General features: G+C 37.1%; 1 protein-coding gene across 4 annotated transcripts in view; it reads left to right on the forward strand.

The window, feature by feature from the left end:
* IMPACT (impact RWD domain protein) overlaps positions 1-4,777 on the forward strand; it is a 30,986-nt gene extending 26,209 nt beyond the window's left edge. For all 4 annotated transcript variants that reach the window (XM_053902515.1, XM_019465516.2, XM_053902516.1 and 1 more), the window contains exons 10-11: positions 1,148-1,282; positions 2,237-4,777. In XM_053902515.1, coding sequence (XP_053758490.1) covers positions 1,148-1,282; positions 2,237-2,305 — 204 coding nt within the window. In that variant the 3' untranslated portion in view covers positions 2,306-4,777. The remainder of the gene's footprint in view (positions 1-1,147; positions 1,283-2,236) is intronic.
* Positions 4,778-18,187: the final 13,410 nt, after the last annotated feature.

Genomic DNA, 18,187 nt, shown 5'->3' on the forward strand with positions numbered 1-18,187 from the left:
AGCCCAAGGTTAATAACAAGCGCTGTGCTTGGAAGGTCTGGCAGTCATAAATGATAGAAGATTGTCTTCAACTCTAAAAAAGCATCTCCTTTTTGTTTTTCAACAATGTCATCCCTGTATTTTCTCTGTTCTGTCTTTGTGCATTTCTTGTTAGTTGGGTATTATTGGACCATCTGGATAGACCCAGAATATTGCTTTCTTCATTAACTTGTCCATCTCCTCACCTTATGTTCTAAGACATTTTCTTACCTGTCTTCCAAGATTTCTGTTGAATTAAAAATTTTTTTTAGCAATCATGTATTTAAGTTTTAACAGTTCTTTCTTGTTGGGGCATCTGACTGGCTCAGTCAGAAAAGCATGTGACTCTTGACCTTGGGGTCATGAGGTTGAGCCCTTTTTTATAATGTGTTGTTTTGGCTTTATGAATGCAATTTCTCTGAGAATAGTAATTAGAGGATTTTTTTTTAGATGTTCTCCCCTTTAAATTTTTCCTGGTCCATTTTAGTTTGTTTATCTTGTCCTTTCTCTTTCATGCTGCTGGATTTTCTTCATCTGTATGGTGATCATTGATCTTAATTGTCTATTAATTTTAAGAATAGATTGGTTTTTTTCCTAAGGTAGTTGCTATAGTTTCTTCTGTTACCGTATATGGAGGTTTGTTTTCTAATCAGGCCGTTTCCATGATAGGAACTCTGTGTGGTCAGGCCTGTAGCCTGGTGGGCTTCATGTTAAGAACAGCATTTGACAGATACCCAACTGAGGAAGACCTTGCTGGTAGGCCCCAGCAGTTACCCATGCAGCCCGAGTTCTTTCCACTGTTTTGTTCAGAAGCATGTTTTGGTTGTTGTTTGGCCTAGGGGCAAAAGGCTGCTTAAACTGAGCTATTTTGGTTGAATTCATGAAGAACTGGAACACAACCTGCATGAGTTCCCCTTCATTCTTCCCAGTTGCCCCACAGTTTGGAATTCGAGGACACTGTGGAGCACAGTGTTTGATTTCTAAATTCTGTCGCCTGAATTTTAGGAATCTCACTCTGCTCACTCGGGTGGTTCTGCCATTCAAGTCATAGGGAAATTTTATGTGCAGTTTAGAACTCGAATTTGTACATGTCTATGTGTATATCTAATTATGCTTCTGAAAATAACAGATTTTGAATGTGAGAAATGTCATGGTGGTAGTATCACGCTGGTACGGAGGAATTCTACTAGGACCAGATCGCTTTAAACATATCAACAACTGTGCCAGAAACATACTGGTGGAGAGAAACTACACAAATTCACCGGTGAGTGCTTATTGATACTATATAGAGTTTCTCACCATTGCCTATGAAAGTAGAAAAAAACCAAACCCAGACAGAAAATTAAGAATGAATCAGAGTGTTTGTGGTACACTGGGAAAACCTTTGGACTAGGAAATTGTAGACTTAGGTTCTAGTAAAAACAGTGTGGCCAGTTAGTTGTGTAACCTTGGGCAGATCACTCCATCCCTTTGAGCCTTAATTTCATAGATTCATACAGAATTTTATAAAAACTTTTAAGACCCAATTATTCTTCAGTCCCTAAATTGAGGCCAGGTGAGGTTGTGTAGCTAATGCTATGAGCTAGCTGTTCTTTAAACGTATGTGAAATTCCGGGGCGCCTGGGTGGCTCAGTCTGTTAGGCGTCTGACTTTGGCTCCGGTCATGATCTCACGGTCCCCCGCATCAGGCTCTGTGCTGACAGCTCAGAGCCTAGAACCTCTTTCAGATTCTGTGTCTCCCTCTCTCTGTGTCCCTCCCTGCTTGTACTCTGTGTCTCAAAAATAAATAAAGGTTAAAAAAAAAAAATTAAACATATGTAAAATTCTGATATTCACTGTTAGTCTCAGAGTCCCTTCCCTCTCCCCTGGCATGCATTTGGATGTCTGCCCTTAAACTTTGAATTTTTTTTGTTTCATATTTTATAAACATGTTTATTTTATTTAAAGTTTTCTACCTTAACTTTGAAAAGTGCACAATAGATTAAATAGATTCAAACATAAATCTGTTAGATGAGTGTTTTCCTTGACTACCCTTGATTATTTTGGAAATATTAAAATAGACTATAAGTAAAAATGTCCCATAAAACAGAAAGATGATGTACCTGGAAGTAATTATATTTTCACTGTTCTGTTTATTCTGTATGATTAGACTTAAGGTTCCTAAGCCAGTATCTTGATATAAACTGGGAGATACTACATTGATTTATATCTTTTTTAGGAGGAATCATCTAAGGCTTTGGGAAAAAACAAAAAAGTAAAAAAAGACAAGAAGAGGAGTGAACATTAATACCTAAAATTATACAACAGGTTAATTTGCCTATAATTATACACAAATTCCACAGTCATCAAGGAATATTGTGCAGAGAGGATCCTGGACTGCTCAAGTCAGCCAATCCATTGTGGACACCAGCGTTACCTTTTCTTCTTTGGTTATATCATCTGCCAAAAATAGAGAACTTGTGATATATTCATGTGTATTTCAGGCTGCTTCAGAAGAATTAATTTGAACTTAATTGCCACTTCATCTAATCTTAGGAAGGTAACAGTTGTCCAGGGCAGTACCTGAATTAACTGTCCATTTCAGTACATGTCAAGTGCCTTTGTTAGGTGGGGAAGAAATGTCTCGAGAGGAATATAAATACCTGATATCTTGTCATCGGGATTCTCATAACGTTAAATGAATATTGCCTTTTACTGCTCTTTATGGCTTATTGGAATAGGAGCTCATTGCAGATTGATCTTGGAGAGTTTCTTCTTGTGATTTTGGTTCATAGGAAGTCACCTTGCATTTTATAGTGTTCATCACTGAGTAATGATTAAGCAAAAATCCAGGAGTATCCATCTGCAGTTATGTGCTGAAGCGATAATTCATCTGACATATTTGTTAGCACAAGTGTTATGCTTTGATTTCTGTCGCAAATTGGTGATTGTGAAATTTCAAAATGTGGTTTTTTGGCTTTTACTTTTTTTGATTCTTGTAATGCAAACCAGTAGATACGGAGTGTCAGTAGTCTCTTGCCCCTGAAACGTGTTAGTGTAATATTCTAGTTTTGGGTCTTTTCATATCCTGGGAGTACCTTTCTTGTGATCTTCATTGAGGAATTAGGACTACTGTAGAAGCTCTTCTGCAGTTAACGGGGCCTTTCTAGAAGGGGGTAGAGGTAGGAAAACAACACTGGTATGGGGTGGAGTGCATCATCGCATAGTTATGTAGGTATGCTCCAGCTGTCTTTCTCAACTCCTTGACTTTGGGGCGAAAAGGAGCAAACATTTTGGTTGGGAAAACAAAGAAAATCCCTCTTGTCCATTCTTACCAGATCTTCCTTAAGATCAGTGTTTTATGTTCCTTTCATCTGCAAGTTATGCTGTTTACCTCTAGACAATACATTTATCTTTGAGATCTAACAGTAAGTCATTAACTGTTCCCCTTCAGATATGATTGCAAACAATTATTGAGAGTCATTAATTGATTGCAGATTTGCCTGAGATTCTCTTCCAAAGGAAGGGGACAGAAATTAGGAGGCAACTTGGAATGGTGCTTGCATTATGGAAAGCATTGCAGAAAAGCAGACACAGATAGATAGCCTTTTCTGGTCTCTTGATGTCTTACCTTTAAAAGATCCAACAACCTTATTTGGTGTTTTTAATAAAAATTAGTAAATAGCTTTCCACTAGGATGGATTCTGAGAAATAAAATCCAAGTCATATTTGTTGTAAATATGTCTGATGTTGCCAGTGATCAAGAGTCATCGGAGGATGTGCTATATATATTTAGAACAGCTAGGTCAGATTCCATGAAAAGTATATCCAGTGTTATTAACTGTTAACTAAAGAAGTTGAAGACCATTAATTAACACTAAAATAATTTCACAATTTTAACACATTCTAACCTGTGAACAAAGATATAAAATAGGAAGAATTTGGTGCTGCAGAAAAATTGAATTAATTTTTCTGTAACACCAAATGTGAATTTCTTTCTTGCTGTTCATCTCAGTTGTTTAGGTCTTTATGGAAGACCTTTAATATCTGTGATCTCATTTTCCCTTATTTAAAAAAAATCTTATTTTTGCATCTTTCTATAAAATTATTAATCACATTTTCCTGACTAAAAAACCTAATCTCCTTTGCCTAAAGTCAGTTAGCTGGGAAGAAGAGATCCCAAAGTCTCTAATTCTGGAATCTGAGTTATTTACACCCAACCATTGTGGACCCCTAGCTAATGAGAGCATCTTTTTCTCTATTTAAAATTTCTCTCTAGTAGAGGATTTTCAGATTCTCCATACAATTAATTTTCTATAGCCAGATCTATGCTGTGGCATATTTTGTAGTATATTGTGTTAGTTAAAAATATTCTCCATATGCCAGTTATGTAAGAGCAAGTAGCATCTACTTTTTACGTGGGAAAAGCAGTATGGTTTGGAGGTACATACCATGAAGCAGTCTGTTTGAAAAGAGTTACATCAAGCTAATCACACCCAAGAAAGAATAGCATGAAGCAGATACTGTTTGGCGGGCAGGTGAAATTTACTGAGAAAATTGTATAATCACCTCTAATTGTACTATCTAGAGATAACCATTATTAACATTTACTATGTACATCCTTCTATTTTTTTCCTGTGCATGATTTTGTATATATGGCTATTTTTCTTTCCATAAAAATGGTATTAAACTGTATATACTGTTTTGTATCCTGCATATTTCATATAGAAGCATATTGTTAACATTTTCCCATGTCAATAAATATTCTTCTATGGCTTAATTTCTTATGACTACATTGTATTCTGTCTTCTGGGTGTATCATACTATACTAACTGTTCTCCCATGTTTCCAATGTTTAAGTTTTTTTCAATTTTTTCGCTTAAATATTTATGAAAAACTAATCATTGTATGCAGATTTTTTGGTATTTGTCTCTGATTATTAGGAAAAATTCCTAGAAATAGAATTTCTTGGTCAAACATTTATACATTCTAATAGCTTGATTGGTTTAGCCAAATTGCTCTCTAGGAAAGGTTTATTGGTTAGACCTACATTAGCATTGTGTTAGAAGATACTTAGGATACCAAAGATGTGGGACAGTAGGGATTCTGGTAGAAAAAAATACCAGTATATTTTTAAATTGATCTTTTTTTGTTTTGAAATAATTATGGATTCACTAGAAGTTGAAAAATGCTCTCCCTACTAGTAACATCTTATATAACTATAGTATATTTATCAAAACCAAGAAACATATTCTGGATACAAGTTCTTTGTCAGGTAATTTGCAAATAATCTCCCATTTTGTTGCTTGTCGTCTTTTCATTCTCTTGACTGTTTTTCACAGAGTAAAAGTATTTAATTTTGATGAGACATAATTGACCTTTTGTTTTGTTTTTAATCAAGAGTTTGGTGTTAGGTCTAAAGACTTTGCCTAAACCCAGGTCATAAAGATTTTTTTCTGTTCTCTTTTTAAAGTTTTAGAGGTTTTTTGTTTGTTTTTCATTCAGATCTGTTATCCATTTTTTGTTAATTTTTGTGTAAGAGATTTAATTTGCAGTTCATTTCCATATGGATATCCAATTATGAGGGTGACTCTTAAAAAAAAAATTTTTTTTTTTAACATTTATTCATTTTTGAGAGACAGCACCAGCAGGGGAGGAGGAAAGAGAGAGGGAGACAACAGAATCCGAAGCAGGCTGCAGGCTCTGAGCTGTCATCACAGAGCCTGAAACGGGGCTCAAACTCACAGAGTGTGAGATTGTGACCTGAGCTGAAGTCAGACGTTTAACCGACTGAGCCACCCAGGCGCCCCAGGAGTGACTAAGTTTTTAAATTGAACTTCTTAATGAGTTTCACAAAATAAAGTTATATAACCAGCACTTAGGTTGGAAGGACACTACCGGCACTGCAGAATCCCCTTGCATCTCATCCCACATTAGCTGCTCTCCCTGCCACCTAACCATCTCCCTGACTTCTGACCCCAGAGGTTAATTTGGTCTGTTTTGACTTTAACATGAAGTGGAGTCACACAGTATGTATTCTTTTTTTTTTTTTTTTTTTTTTTTTTTACACAGTATGTATTCTTAACGTTTATTTATTTTTGAGAGCCAGAACGAGCAGGGGAGGAACAGAGAGAGAGGGAGACACAGAATCCGAAGCAAGCTCCAGGCTCTGAGCTGTCAGCACGGAGACCAACGTGGGGCTCAACCCACAAACTGTGAGATCATGACCTGAGCCGAAGTCAGTTGCTTAACCGACTGAGCCACCCAACCTCCCCTACACAGTATGTACTCTTGTTTGGACTCCTTTTGTTCCAACATTTTTTGAAATTCATCTGATTCTTGTATGTAGCAGTTATTTTATTCTTACCACTGTATAATATTCCATTGAGTGAACATGGCAGTTTATCAATTCTGTTTATGAGTATTTGGGTCTCCAGTCTGAGGCTGTTACAATTAGTGCTGTTACGATTATTCTCGTGCATGGCTTGTAGTCAACACATATACGCATTTCTGAAGCATATATACCTGGAAATGAATTTGCCAAGTCAGGATCCACGTATGTAGAGCTTTAGAGTACACCGCCCCAAGGTGTGCTGGTAAATTTTTTAACTCTCTCTGGGGTGGTTGCTCATCAATAACATTTGCCAGTTCCTGTGGTGTATATACTCCCACACCGTTCAATTCCAAGCTACCAAGGTGAAATCAACCTGCGGCAAACTTCCTGAAAACCTAGCAGTTGCTTCTTTGTGAGTTCCGGCACACATCACTCATGCTCCCAAGCAGTTTTCCAAAGCAGTTAAACCAATTTACACTCCTACCAGTAGTGAACAAAGTTCTAGTTGCTGCACATCCATATTTGGTATTACCTGACTTTCAATTTAATTATGCTGTGTGGTACATTGTGCCTTCAGTTTGTGGTCTTAATTTGCATTCCCCTGATGACTAATGAAATTGAATGCCTTTGGTTACTATAGTTTATACCTGAAATGACTGAGTAATCTTAAATGACACATGTCCCCCCTGCCAGCAGTGGAAATATTGGGGCTTGTTACCAAGTTGGTTCAGATACAGAGAAATCCGTTTACGGTTTTGCGTACCTGTGACATATTCTGTAAATTTCAGTACTCCAGCACTGTCCCACTGGTATATTCTCTATGAATTTATCAGGGAACTTCATCTTTTTTGCTCTTAGATTCCTAATTTATAAACATGTAGATTATGATTCTTCCCTGACTGGGATATTATGGAGATGGGATATTATGGATATTAAATGGGATGCCTTCCACGGTGCTTAGTATGTGATAAGCATAATATCACAACATATAAAAACCATTCTTAGCTCAGGGGCCAGACTATGGTCTGTGAGCAATGGTTTGCCAACCCCCTGGTGTAGACCAGGTAAAAAAGAGAAAGAAAGGCAAGTCAAAAATTGTAACGCTTACAGATAGGATTTTGGTTTCTGAACCTACAGGGAAGTTTTTTTGTTACATTTTGTTTTCCCATTTAGCCCCACTTTTGAGTTACATACTGTTTAGGGTCATGATAAAGTTAATTCATATATCAGGACCCACCAAATGGGGACTGCCCCAGTAGCACAACCCATGTCATAGATCTAAACATAGGTCTGTCTGCACTTACGGGAAATGCCTCTCAAGGAAACTCAGCTTATATCAATCATAGTCCTCCAACTCAGCTTTAGCTATCTTACCCTACTCTAAACAGTAGGACCTGCTGGCCTTATAAGGAATCGGACCTCCTAGCCATGTTTCTGTCTTACCTCTCCTAATATTCTATAAAACTCACTCTTGCCCAAAATTCCTTGCCAAGAATGCTTTACTGGTTGTCAGGCACTGTACTCCCCTAATCTGTGGATTATTGTTCTTTGAATAAAGGACATCAAACTCATTACCAGATTGTATTATTGTCATTCGACAGACAAGAGATAAATCACAACTATGTGTTTGTAATTAAGGAGAATTAGATTTGCAAGTCAGAGCTGGATTTAAATTTTGGTTCTGTTCCTTGGACATGGAAGCCATCTTGGACAACTTACTTAACTTCTTTGAGCTTTATTTTTCTCATCTGTAAAATGGGGCAAATAATCCTTCCTCATAGGACTTTTGGAGGGTTGAATGAAATAAGATCGTGTGTGAAATGCCACTAAAGTTTCACACAAAGGAGGAGCTTAATGTTTCTTGTAAAAGAAGTGAAATCAGATTGATCTGAAATCAGTAAGATATTGGTGCTGAAGTGTAGCTGAATATGCCACCTGAAATATGCCTCTTTGGCATAAGGATTAGTTTGAGCTAATTATTTCAGGAAACTGCAGACATAGCAGAAGTTCTGAAGACTAAGAAAAAGTTACCTTTTTGTAATGGAAATCTACATTTATAAAGGAAATTTACATTAGAAAGGGGGCCTGTACCAGAAAGAGAGCTATTACCATATACAACTTTTTCACCTGTGTCTTATCTGCATGTCTACCCTGCAAAGGGCAACCTTTGCTTACCAATCATTTCCTCCTCCCACCTTCCCATAAATTACCTCCTCTCCCCTCTCCCCCCCAACATCTTTTTTGTCTTTAGATGAAGATGGTATTTAAGATAGTGGCTTGGATCGTCTCGGGAGTTTTAGTTATTTTTCCTGGGTATCTCCCACACATATATGAGGCATACATGTTAATAAACTTCTGCTTGTTTTTCTTTTGTCAATCTGTTTTTTTATTACAGGAAGCAAAGTACTTGAACAGATATTTATCCAAAGAATGTATACAAATGGCACATGAACAGATGCTCAATATCATTAATCGTTAGGGAAATGCAAATCAAAACCATAATGAGAAATCTCATCATACCCATTAAGATGGCTGCTATGAAAAAAACAAACACAAAATAACAAGTGTTGGCAAAGGTGTGGAGATATTGGAACCCTTGTGCCTGCTGGTAGGAATGTAAAATGGTACAGCCACTAGGGATAACAATATAGTGATTCCTCAAAAAATTAAAACAGAATTACCATACAATACCCCAATTTCAATTCTGGGTATATACCTCAAGAAACTGAAAGCAGGGTCTTGAAGAAATACTTGTACATCTATGATCATAGCAGTATTATTTACAAAAGCCAAAAGGTAAAAGCAACCCAAATGTCCATCAACAGATAAATAGATACACAAAATGTGTTATATACATTCAGTGGTATATTATTCATCCTTAGAAAGGAAGGCAATTCTGACACGTGCTACAACATGGATAAAACTTGAGGATATTACGCTAAGTGAGTGAAATAATCCAGTCACAAAAGGACAAATACTGTATGATTCTACTTACATGAGGTACCTACAGTCATTGAATTCATAGAGACACAAAGTAGAATGGTGGTTGCCAGGGGCTGAGAAGAAGGGAAAATGGGAAATTGTTGGTAATGGGCATAGAGTTTCAGTTTTGCATGACGAAGAGTTCTGGAGATTGGTTGGTACAACAGTATGAATATACTTAACACCACTGAATGGCACACTTAAAAATGGTTAACATAGCAAATCTTAAGTTATGTGTCTTTTGCCACAATTAAAAAAAATAGTAATAGGACCCTATATAGTATAGGGTAGACTTCACTTTGTTCTAACTGTTGTAAGGTGATGTGGAAAGCAGGAAGAAAGCTGCAGTGGGAGTAGCTGATGGAAGTTGTCTGGAGGCATGCACAGGGCTGATCGATGTAAGAAAAAAATACCAACTGAAATAAACGTTCTGGGGAATTGCATTGGTGGGAGGACCTACCCTTTATAGTTCATTGTTTTACTATAAGTTTATTGAAAACTTTTGTTTAGAGGAAATGAAAGTTTGGTGTGTGGCTGGGGTGCAGGGGACTGGAGAAAGAATCTTATGAGATGAAACAGAAAAGGTAGGCAAAATGAGTCAGGTAGAATCTTGTAGACCTTGATAAGATCTTTTTTTTTCTTTTCTTTTTTTTTTTTAAACATGAAATTTATTGTCAAATTGGTTTCCATACAACACCCAGTGCTCATCCCAACAGGTGCCCATCACCCACTGTCCCCTCCCTCCCACCCCCCATCAACCCTCAGATTGTTCTCAGTTTTTAAGAGTCTCTTATGGTTTGGCTCCCTCCCTCTCTAACTTTTTTTTTTTCCTTCCCTTCCCCCATGGTCTTCTGTTAAGTTTCTCAGGATCCACACAAGAGTGAAAACATACGGTATCTGTCTTTCTTTCTTTGTATGACTTATTTCACTTAGCATAATACTCTCCAATTCCATCCATATTGCTACAAAAGGCCGTATTTCATTCTTTCTCATTGCCATGTAGTATTCCATTGTGTATATAAACCACAATTTCTTCCCTGAGAAGATCTTAAAAAGAGCAATGTGAAACAATGAAAGGATTTTAAGCAGAAGAGTGACTCAATCAGATTTGTCTTTCAAGAAGAGAACCTTAGTTGCTCTGGTAGAAAATGGATTGAAAATCAACAAGAGTGGATAATGGAAAACATTTAAGAGGCTATTGTAGTAATAAAGAGATAACGGTAGTTTGGATTAGGATAATGGCAATGGAGATGAAACTATGTAGATGAATTTGAAAAACATTTAGGAAGCAAACTTAGAATCTGCTGATGAATTGGGTAACAGGATGAGCCATTGGCATGGATCCATATTATGATACTCTCATAAATATACCTCTTGAAATTTCTTTCTTTTTCTTTGGTATTCCTATTCCTAGGCTTTTGTGAGTTGCCTGTGATACACATGTTTGCCATCCCTCAACACAGGGATGAGAAATGTATGGCATTATTTCCAAAATGGGAATATCACAGAATTTCATTGGCATATGACAATTTCTAAGAATTGTTTTTAACTTTAATTCATGTTTCATTTGACTTATTAATTTGTAAATTAGTTATATATCCTAATCAGGATGAACAAATAACTGGAGAAAGTATGGGTTTTGTTTGTTTTGATTTTTAATAATTTGAATTTCCTTTGGCTGTTATTTTGAGGGACTGGAAAAACTAAATTTGGCTTTGCTAATATGATTGTATGGTACCTATCTACTGATAACAAAATCTATGTCTCATTGAAACTACTGAGTGAAGTCATAAAACTGTGTTTACAATATACATTTACAGTTAATCCAAGTCCTCTTTCAAATAACAGTCTACTATTTCATGTACCCCTGGGTAGTATGAGTATTCTATAATAACAAAATAATCCTAATTCCTCCCATCTGTCCCTAATGTCATTGCTGTCATTCATTTCATTTACAAATAAGCGTATATAAGACTGGATATGATATCTACATAAGCATACATAATCAAATATGTTATTGGTATTATTTTTTTTAAACAAACTATTATCTGTTAGATCAATTAAGAATTAGAAATATATGAGGTGTCTGAGTGGCTCAGTCAGTTAAGTGTTCCACTCTTGATTTTGGCTCCGGACATGATCTCACAATTTGTGAGGTCGAGCCCTGCATTGGGCTCTGTGCTGTTAGCATGGAGCCTGCTTGGGATTCTCTCTCCCTCTCTCTCTCTCTGCCCCTCCTCCACTTGCTCTCTCTTTCTCTCTCAAAATAAATAAACATTTAAAAATGAATTAAAAAAATGTTTTGTTTTCTTTTTTTTTACCTTCACTTATTCCTTCTTCGATGCTCTTCTTTAGCTTAGGTAGATCCAAGTTTCTGACCTCTTTCTTTCTCTCTAAAAAACTTTTTTTTTTTTAATGTTTATTTATTTTGAGATTGAAAGAGAGAGAGAAAGCAAGCCGAGGGACAGAGAGAGAGAGAGATGGAGGGAGAAAATCCCAAGCAGGACCCATGCTGCCCGCACAGAGCCCGACATGGGGCTCAAACCCACAAACCGTGAGACCATGACCCGAGCTGAAATCAAGAGTCAGACAATCAACTGACTGAGCCACCCAGGCGCCCCTAAAAAACTTTTAATATTTCTGCAAGGCAGGTCTACTGGCAACAAATTCCCTCAATTTTTGTTTATCTGAGAGAGTCTATTTCTCCTTCACTTTTGAAGGATAATTTTGTAGGGTACAGGATTCTAGGTTGGTGGGTTTTTCTCTCAACACTAAAATATTTCACTCTCATCTTGCTGGCATGATTTCTGGGAAGTTGGATGTAATTCTTGTCTTTGTTCTTTTATAGGTAAGGTAGTTTTTTCCTCTGAAATTCTATCAGGATTTTTTCTTTACCTTTCATTTTCTGAAAGTTTGAAATAATATGCTTAGGTGTAGTCTTTTGAGTATTTATTCAGGTTGGTGTTCTCTAAGGTTCCTGGATCTATGGTTTAGTGTCTGACATTTGGGGAAATTCTCAGTCATTGATGTTTCAAATATTTCTTCTGTTCCTTTCTCTCTTCTTCTGGTATTCTCACTATGCATATGTTAATCGTTTGTAGTCAGCCCACAGGCCTTGGATATTCTTTTTTTTATTTCAGTTGTTGTTCTTTTTGCTTTTGGTTTTCTAGGATTCTATTGACATAACCTTTAGCTCAGAGATTCTTTTTTCAGTCATGTCCAGTTTACTAACTAGCCCAGTTTTCTACAGTGTTTTTTTTATCTCTAGCATTTATTTTTGGTTCTTTCTTAGGATTTCCACTTCTCTGCTTATATTGCTTGTTTGTTCTTTTCTTTCTTTCTCTCTTTTTAAAAACTGCAGTATAATCAGCATATAACATTATGTTAGTTTTAGGTGTACAACATAATGATTTGAAATTTGTATATATTGCAAAACAATCACCACAGTAAGTCTGGTTAATATATATTACCATAAGTATTTTTTTTCTTCTGATGATAACTTAAGATTTACTCTTTTAGCAAATTTCAAATATTATTAACTATAGTCACCATGCTGTACATTACATCTCCATGACTTACATAACTGCAATATTGTACCTTTTGACCTCCTTTACCCATTTTGGCCACCTCTTCCCAGTCCCCACCTCAGGAACCACCTATCTGTCCTCTGTATCTATGAGCTTGGCTTTTGTCATTGTTATTTTGTTTTGTCTTTTTTTTTTTTTAGGTTCCACAAAGAAATGAAAGCATACGGTATTTGTATTTCTGTGTCTTATTTATTTCACTTGACATAATACCCTCAAGGTCCATCCATAGTTTCACAAATGTCAAGATTTCATTCTGAATGATATTCCATTGTATGTATGTTTATACACCACATTTTCTTTTTTAACGTTTATTTATTTTGAGAGACAGAGAGAGCATGAGTGAGGGAAGTGCAGAGAAAGAGGGAGACAGAATTTGAAGCAGGCTCCAGGCTCTGAGCTGTCAGCAAAGAGCCTGACGTGGGGCTCGAGCTCACGGACCGTGAGATCATGACCTGAGTCAAAGTCAGATGCTTAACCGACTGAGCCACCCAGGTGCCTCTACACCACATTTTCTTTTTGATTCATCCATCAGTGGACACCTAGGTTGCTTCCATATCTTGGCTATTATAAATAATGCTTCTATGAACATGGAGGTACATACATCTTTTCAAGTTAGTGTTTGCCCATTTGTTCTTGCATACTGCCTGCATTATCCAGAGCCCTTCTCATACTCTTCATAGTTGTTTTAAATTCCCAGTTTGATAATTCCAACATCGCTGCCATTTCTGGTTCTGATGCTCACTCATGTTATTCAAATTGTGTTTTTTGCCTTTTGGTATGTCTTGTAATTTTTTTTTCTTGATAGCCAGACATGATGCACTGAGTAAAAAGAACTGCTTTATATAGGCCTTTAGTGATGTGACAATGAGGTGTCAGGAGAGGGGAAGCATTCTATAGTCCTATGATTACATCTCAGTCTTTTCGTGAGCCCATGCCTCTGGACTGTGAACTGTAAAAGTATTTCTTACTCTCCTCCATTAGGTGGGACAAGATGGCTGGAGTGGGCTGGAGTTGGGTGTTTCCCTTCCCCAAGATCTGTTAGGCTCTGATCTAACCCCAACAGGTTGGGTTCTGGTTAACTAGTTTCCTCCTGAGGGCAGGCCTTGTTAAGAACAGAGTGCTCTGGCATATTTCAAAATGGTTTCTTTTTCTCTCCCCCTGCTGGAAGTATAAGGGATTTTTCTGATATTTGCACTGGGAACTTGGTCGAACTCTTGGAAACAAATCTCGTAATATTGTAGGGTCCTCCCTGTGACTGGATCCCCCTGGAATTTTACACTGTGAGTTAACTTCCCTGATCCTCTAACAATTCATCAATTACAGTTCATGGTTTTGCACCCTGGCACCAGTTCGTTAGTGTTTTCTGTTTTCAGACCTTCTGCTTTGATAACTCATAACTCTGTATATTTGCCTGGCTGTCTTTCCAGTCTTGGCGATAGCAGTTTGCCCTGTGTCCCTCCCTCTCTTATGGATCCAAGAAGAGTTGCTTTTTCAGCCTGTTCAGCTTTTTCATCATTAGGATGGAGTGGTGAATTCCAAGTTCCTTACATGTGGAACCAGAAGTTCTAAGACCATGTTTGTATATGTTACCTAACTTATTTAAGTATAATCATAATGACCACATTTTAAATGAAGTTCTATGCTTAAGACTGAAAACTCATGCTGCTCAGTTTTGTCATCTGCCAATTATGCTGTTGTGCTATTAAATTTTTTTTTTTACAAGAGCTTAAACAAATGTATGTTGTTTGAATGCTAAAATGTCATTTCATATTGACCTTAAATGCTGGTGAGTTTTCTTTTTAATATTGGCTTCCCTAGTGATTTTATGTCTTAAACCATAAAATTCTATTTCACAAGCTTGAAATATACTTTATTTGATGTTTGAGATACAAAGATATTGTTAAACTGAATAGAAAATAAAGAAGAGTATGGTCCTGGCATAGGAATAGACATAAAGATCAATGGACTAGTATTGAGAATCAAGAAATAAACACATACATTTATGGTCAGTTGATATTCTACAAGGATTGCAAGGCAATTCAATGGGTTAAAAAGTAACTTTTCCAACAAATAACATCAACTTGATATTCACATGCAAAACAATGAAATTGCATCCATACCTCACACCATATATGAAAGTTAGCTCAAATGTATCAAAGACCTAAATATAAAGCTAAAACTATAAAACTCACAGAAGAAAACATAATAGTAAATCTTCATAACCTTGGATTAGATAATGGTTTCTTAGCTGTGACACCATGAGTGTAAGCAATTAAAAAAATCAGTTGGAATTCATCAAAATTAAAAACTTCTGTGCTTCAAAAGATATTATTAAGAAAGTGAAAATAACACACAGAATGGGAGTAAATATTTGCAAATTATATCTGATAAGGATCTAGTAGCCAGAATATATAAAGAAGTCTTTTTTTTTAATGTTTATTTATTCTTGAGAGAGCGAGAGAGAGAGTGAGCAGGGAAAGGAGAGAGAGAGAGGGAGACACAGAATCTGAAGCAGGCTCCAAGCCTGATGTGGGGCTCGAACTCACAAACTGAGATCATGACCTAAGCCGAAGTCATACACTTAACCCACCAAGCCACCCAGGCCCCCCTATAAAGAAGTCTTAAAATTCAACAACAAATAATGCAAAATAGCCTCAGGAAGAAAAGAGTCTGGTCCTTCTACTTCCTCTTCATCCCTAAATGTAAACCTGCTGGTAAGACTCTGCATGGTGATGATTTTAGTCTCCTGTTTGTTAAAGGAGATGGGCTGTGTTGGAGACCGGCAGAATTCTGCAGGGTAAGTTTAAGTCTCTTGTTGTGTCCCTCTTCACATTAGCAAGATGAATCTTTTTTTTTTTTTTTTTTAGTTGATTTATTTATTTTTAGAGAAAGAGAGAGTGCACGCAGACTTGAGCACAGGGTGGGCAAAGGGAAAGGGAGAGAGAATTCCAAGCAGGATCCACACTGTCAGCACAGAGCCTGATGTGGGGCTCTATCCCACGAACTGTAAGACCTGAGCTGAAATCAGAAGTTGGATGCTTAACTGACTGAGCCACCCAGGAACCCCACAAGATGAATCTTTAACAGTCACTACATGAGGTAAGGTGATGTTTATTCTTAGCTATATAAGCATAATTAGTGGCTTAAGTTAAAGGATCTAAATAATTCCAAAAGACCTTAGATCACTGGTCACAGTTCACTAAAAAAAGTTACTTAAATTCATTATTTAGTAGCAAATTGCTAACTGATATATGAAAATCTCTAGATGTTTAACAGTCTTGATTAAAAGGGTTTAATCATGGGGCACCTTGGGTGGCTCAGTCAGTGGAGCATCTGATTTTGACTCAGGTCATGATCTCACAGCTTGTGATTTGAGCCCCACATCAGGATCTGTGCTGATAGCTTGGAGCCTGGAGTCTGCTTCAGATTCTGTTTCTGTCTCTCTGCCCCTCCCCCACTCACGCTCTGTCTCCCTCTCAAAAATAATTAAACGTTAAAAAAAATTTTTTTTAAAGGGTTTAATCATGACTTTCTGAATGTTAAAGTCCATGATTATTAAACAGTCTCTGTGAATAGGTTCTTTTGAATGGTGAACTCACCTGTGAAGATTACTGATGATAGCTACTAGGATTTATTTATATATATTTATTTTTATTTACAGAACTCGAATTTTTAAAGTATCGTAAATACTTTAAAAAGAATCCTTGGACATACATCAGAAGGATAGAAAAGGAAGGGGCCTGCCACACAAGTTACAGCGACTTGACACCAGTAAATTTAAATAAATGTAAACAGAGTACCTAGAATGGAATTCTGAGCTATGCACCTAGTCAACTCTCTGCTCACACAAGGTAAGAAAGGATGAAATCTTGCCCAACATAATTTGTCATTATTCTTTTTCTTAAATGTTACCTACCTGGCAGTCCACTTCCATGAAAGCAATTCCCTACAACCTCAGACCACAAGGCAAGCTCTCCAAAGTCTGTTGGATTGCTTTCTCTTCCCACATGAAATTACAAGAAAAAAAAAAAGTCCAGATTACCACACTTTGTCCATAAAATAAATCCTTGTTTACCTTATGAGCCAACCCACTCAGTGCCCCTTTACAATCTTATCTATACTGCTTATAGTCATCTTGTTTACTTTTGTACCTTATCTTCTACTACAAAGTCAGCAGTGTATTTATCAACCTTTCTTTCCTTCCTCTTCACACTGAATGCTCTTTAGAGTCTCCAATTTAGAGACTGGAATTAAGAAATTACATTAAACCGGTGCTGCATTGCTTTTTTAATAGAAAGGCCTTGAAAGTTGGCCAAACATAAAAACTGGCTAGTTTTGGGGCGCCTGGAGGGCTCAGTCAGTTAAGTGTCTGACTTTGGCTCAGGCCATGATCTCATAGTTTGTGAGTTCAAGCCCTGCATCTGGCTCTGTGCTGACAGCTCAGAGCCTGGAGCCTTCTTCAGATTCTGTGTCTCCCTCTCACCTGCCCCTCCCCTGCTGATGCTCTGTTTCTGTCTGTCTCTCTCTCAAAAATGAATAAACATTAAAAAAAATTTTTTTTAAATCCTGGCTAGTTTTGGAAGGGACTTTGTAATTGTGGAAGAATGTAAAAAGTCCTAATACCTTGGGGCGCCTGGGTGGCTTGGTCGGTTAAGTGTCTGACTTTGGCTCGGGTCACGATCTCACAGTTCGTGAGTTCGAGCCCCGCGTCGGGCTCTGTGCTGACCACTCAGAGCCTGGAGCCTGTTTCAGATTCTGTGTCTCCCTCTCTCTCTGCCCCTCCCCTTGTTCATGCTCTGTCTCTCTCTGTCTCAAAAATAAATAAACGTTAAAAAAAAAAATTAAAAAAAAAAAAGTCCTAATGCCTCTTGGTAGTGAATGAGTGAATGCAAAAAAGAATAAAGATTAAGGAGAGTGATGGGGAACATCATTCAGATTTTTTAAAAAGATCATTATCATTAATTTGCATGCCATGAATGAAAAACAATCAAATCAACCATATTTTAAGTCAAATCTCACTATGTAATGTGTATTTTATTTTTATCAGATACATTTTTTTTTAAATCACAAGCACCATCTTGTACACAAGACTTCCAGCTTATGTGCAGTTAAAATACATATATTGGGGTGCCTAGGTGTCTCAGTCAGTTAAGCGTCCACCTTCAGCTCAGGTCATGATCTCGCACTTCATGAGTTTGAGTCCTACATTGGGCTTGCTTCTGTCAGTGTGGAACCCTCTGTCTGGGACAGATCCTCTGTCCCCCTCTCTCTCTGCCCCTCCCCTGCT

Source organism: Panthera pardus, unplaced genomic scaffold, assembly GCF_024362965.1.
Source record: "Panthera pardus isolate Hobbes unplaced genomic scaffold, ASM2436296v1 HiC_scaffold_15, whole genome shotgun sequence".
Lineage (NCBI taxonomy): Eukaryota > Metazoa > Chordata > Mammalia > Carnivora > Felidae > Panthera > Panthera pardus.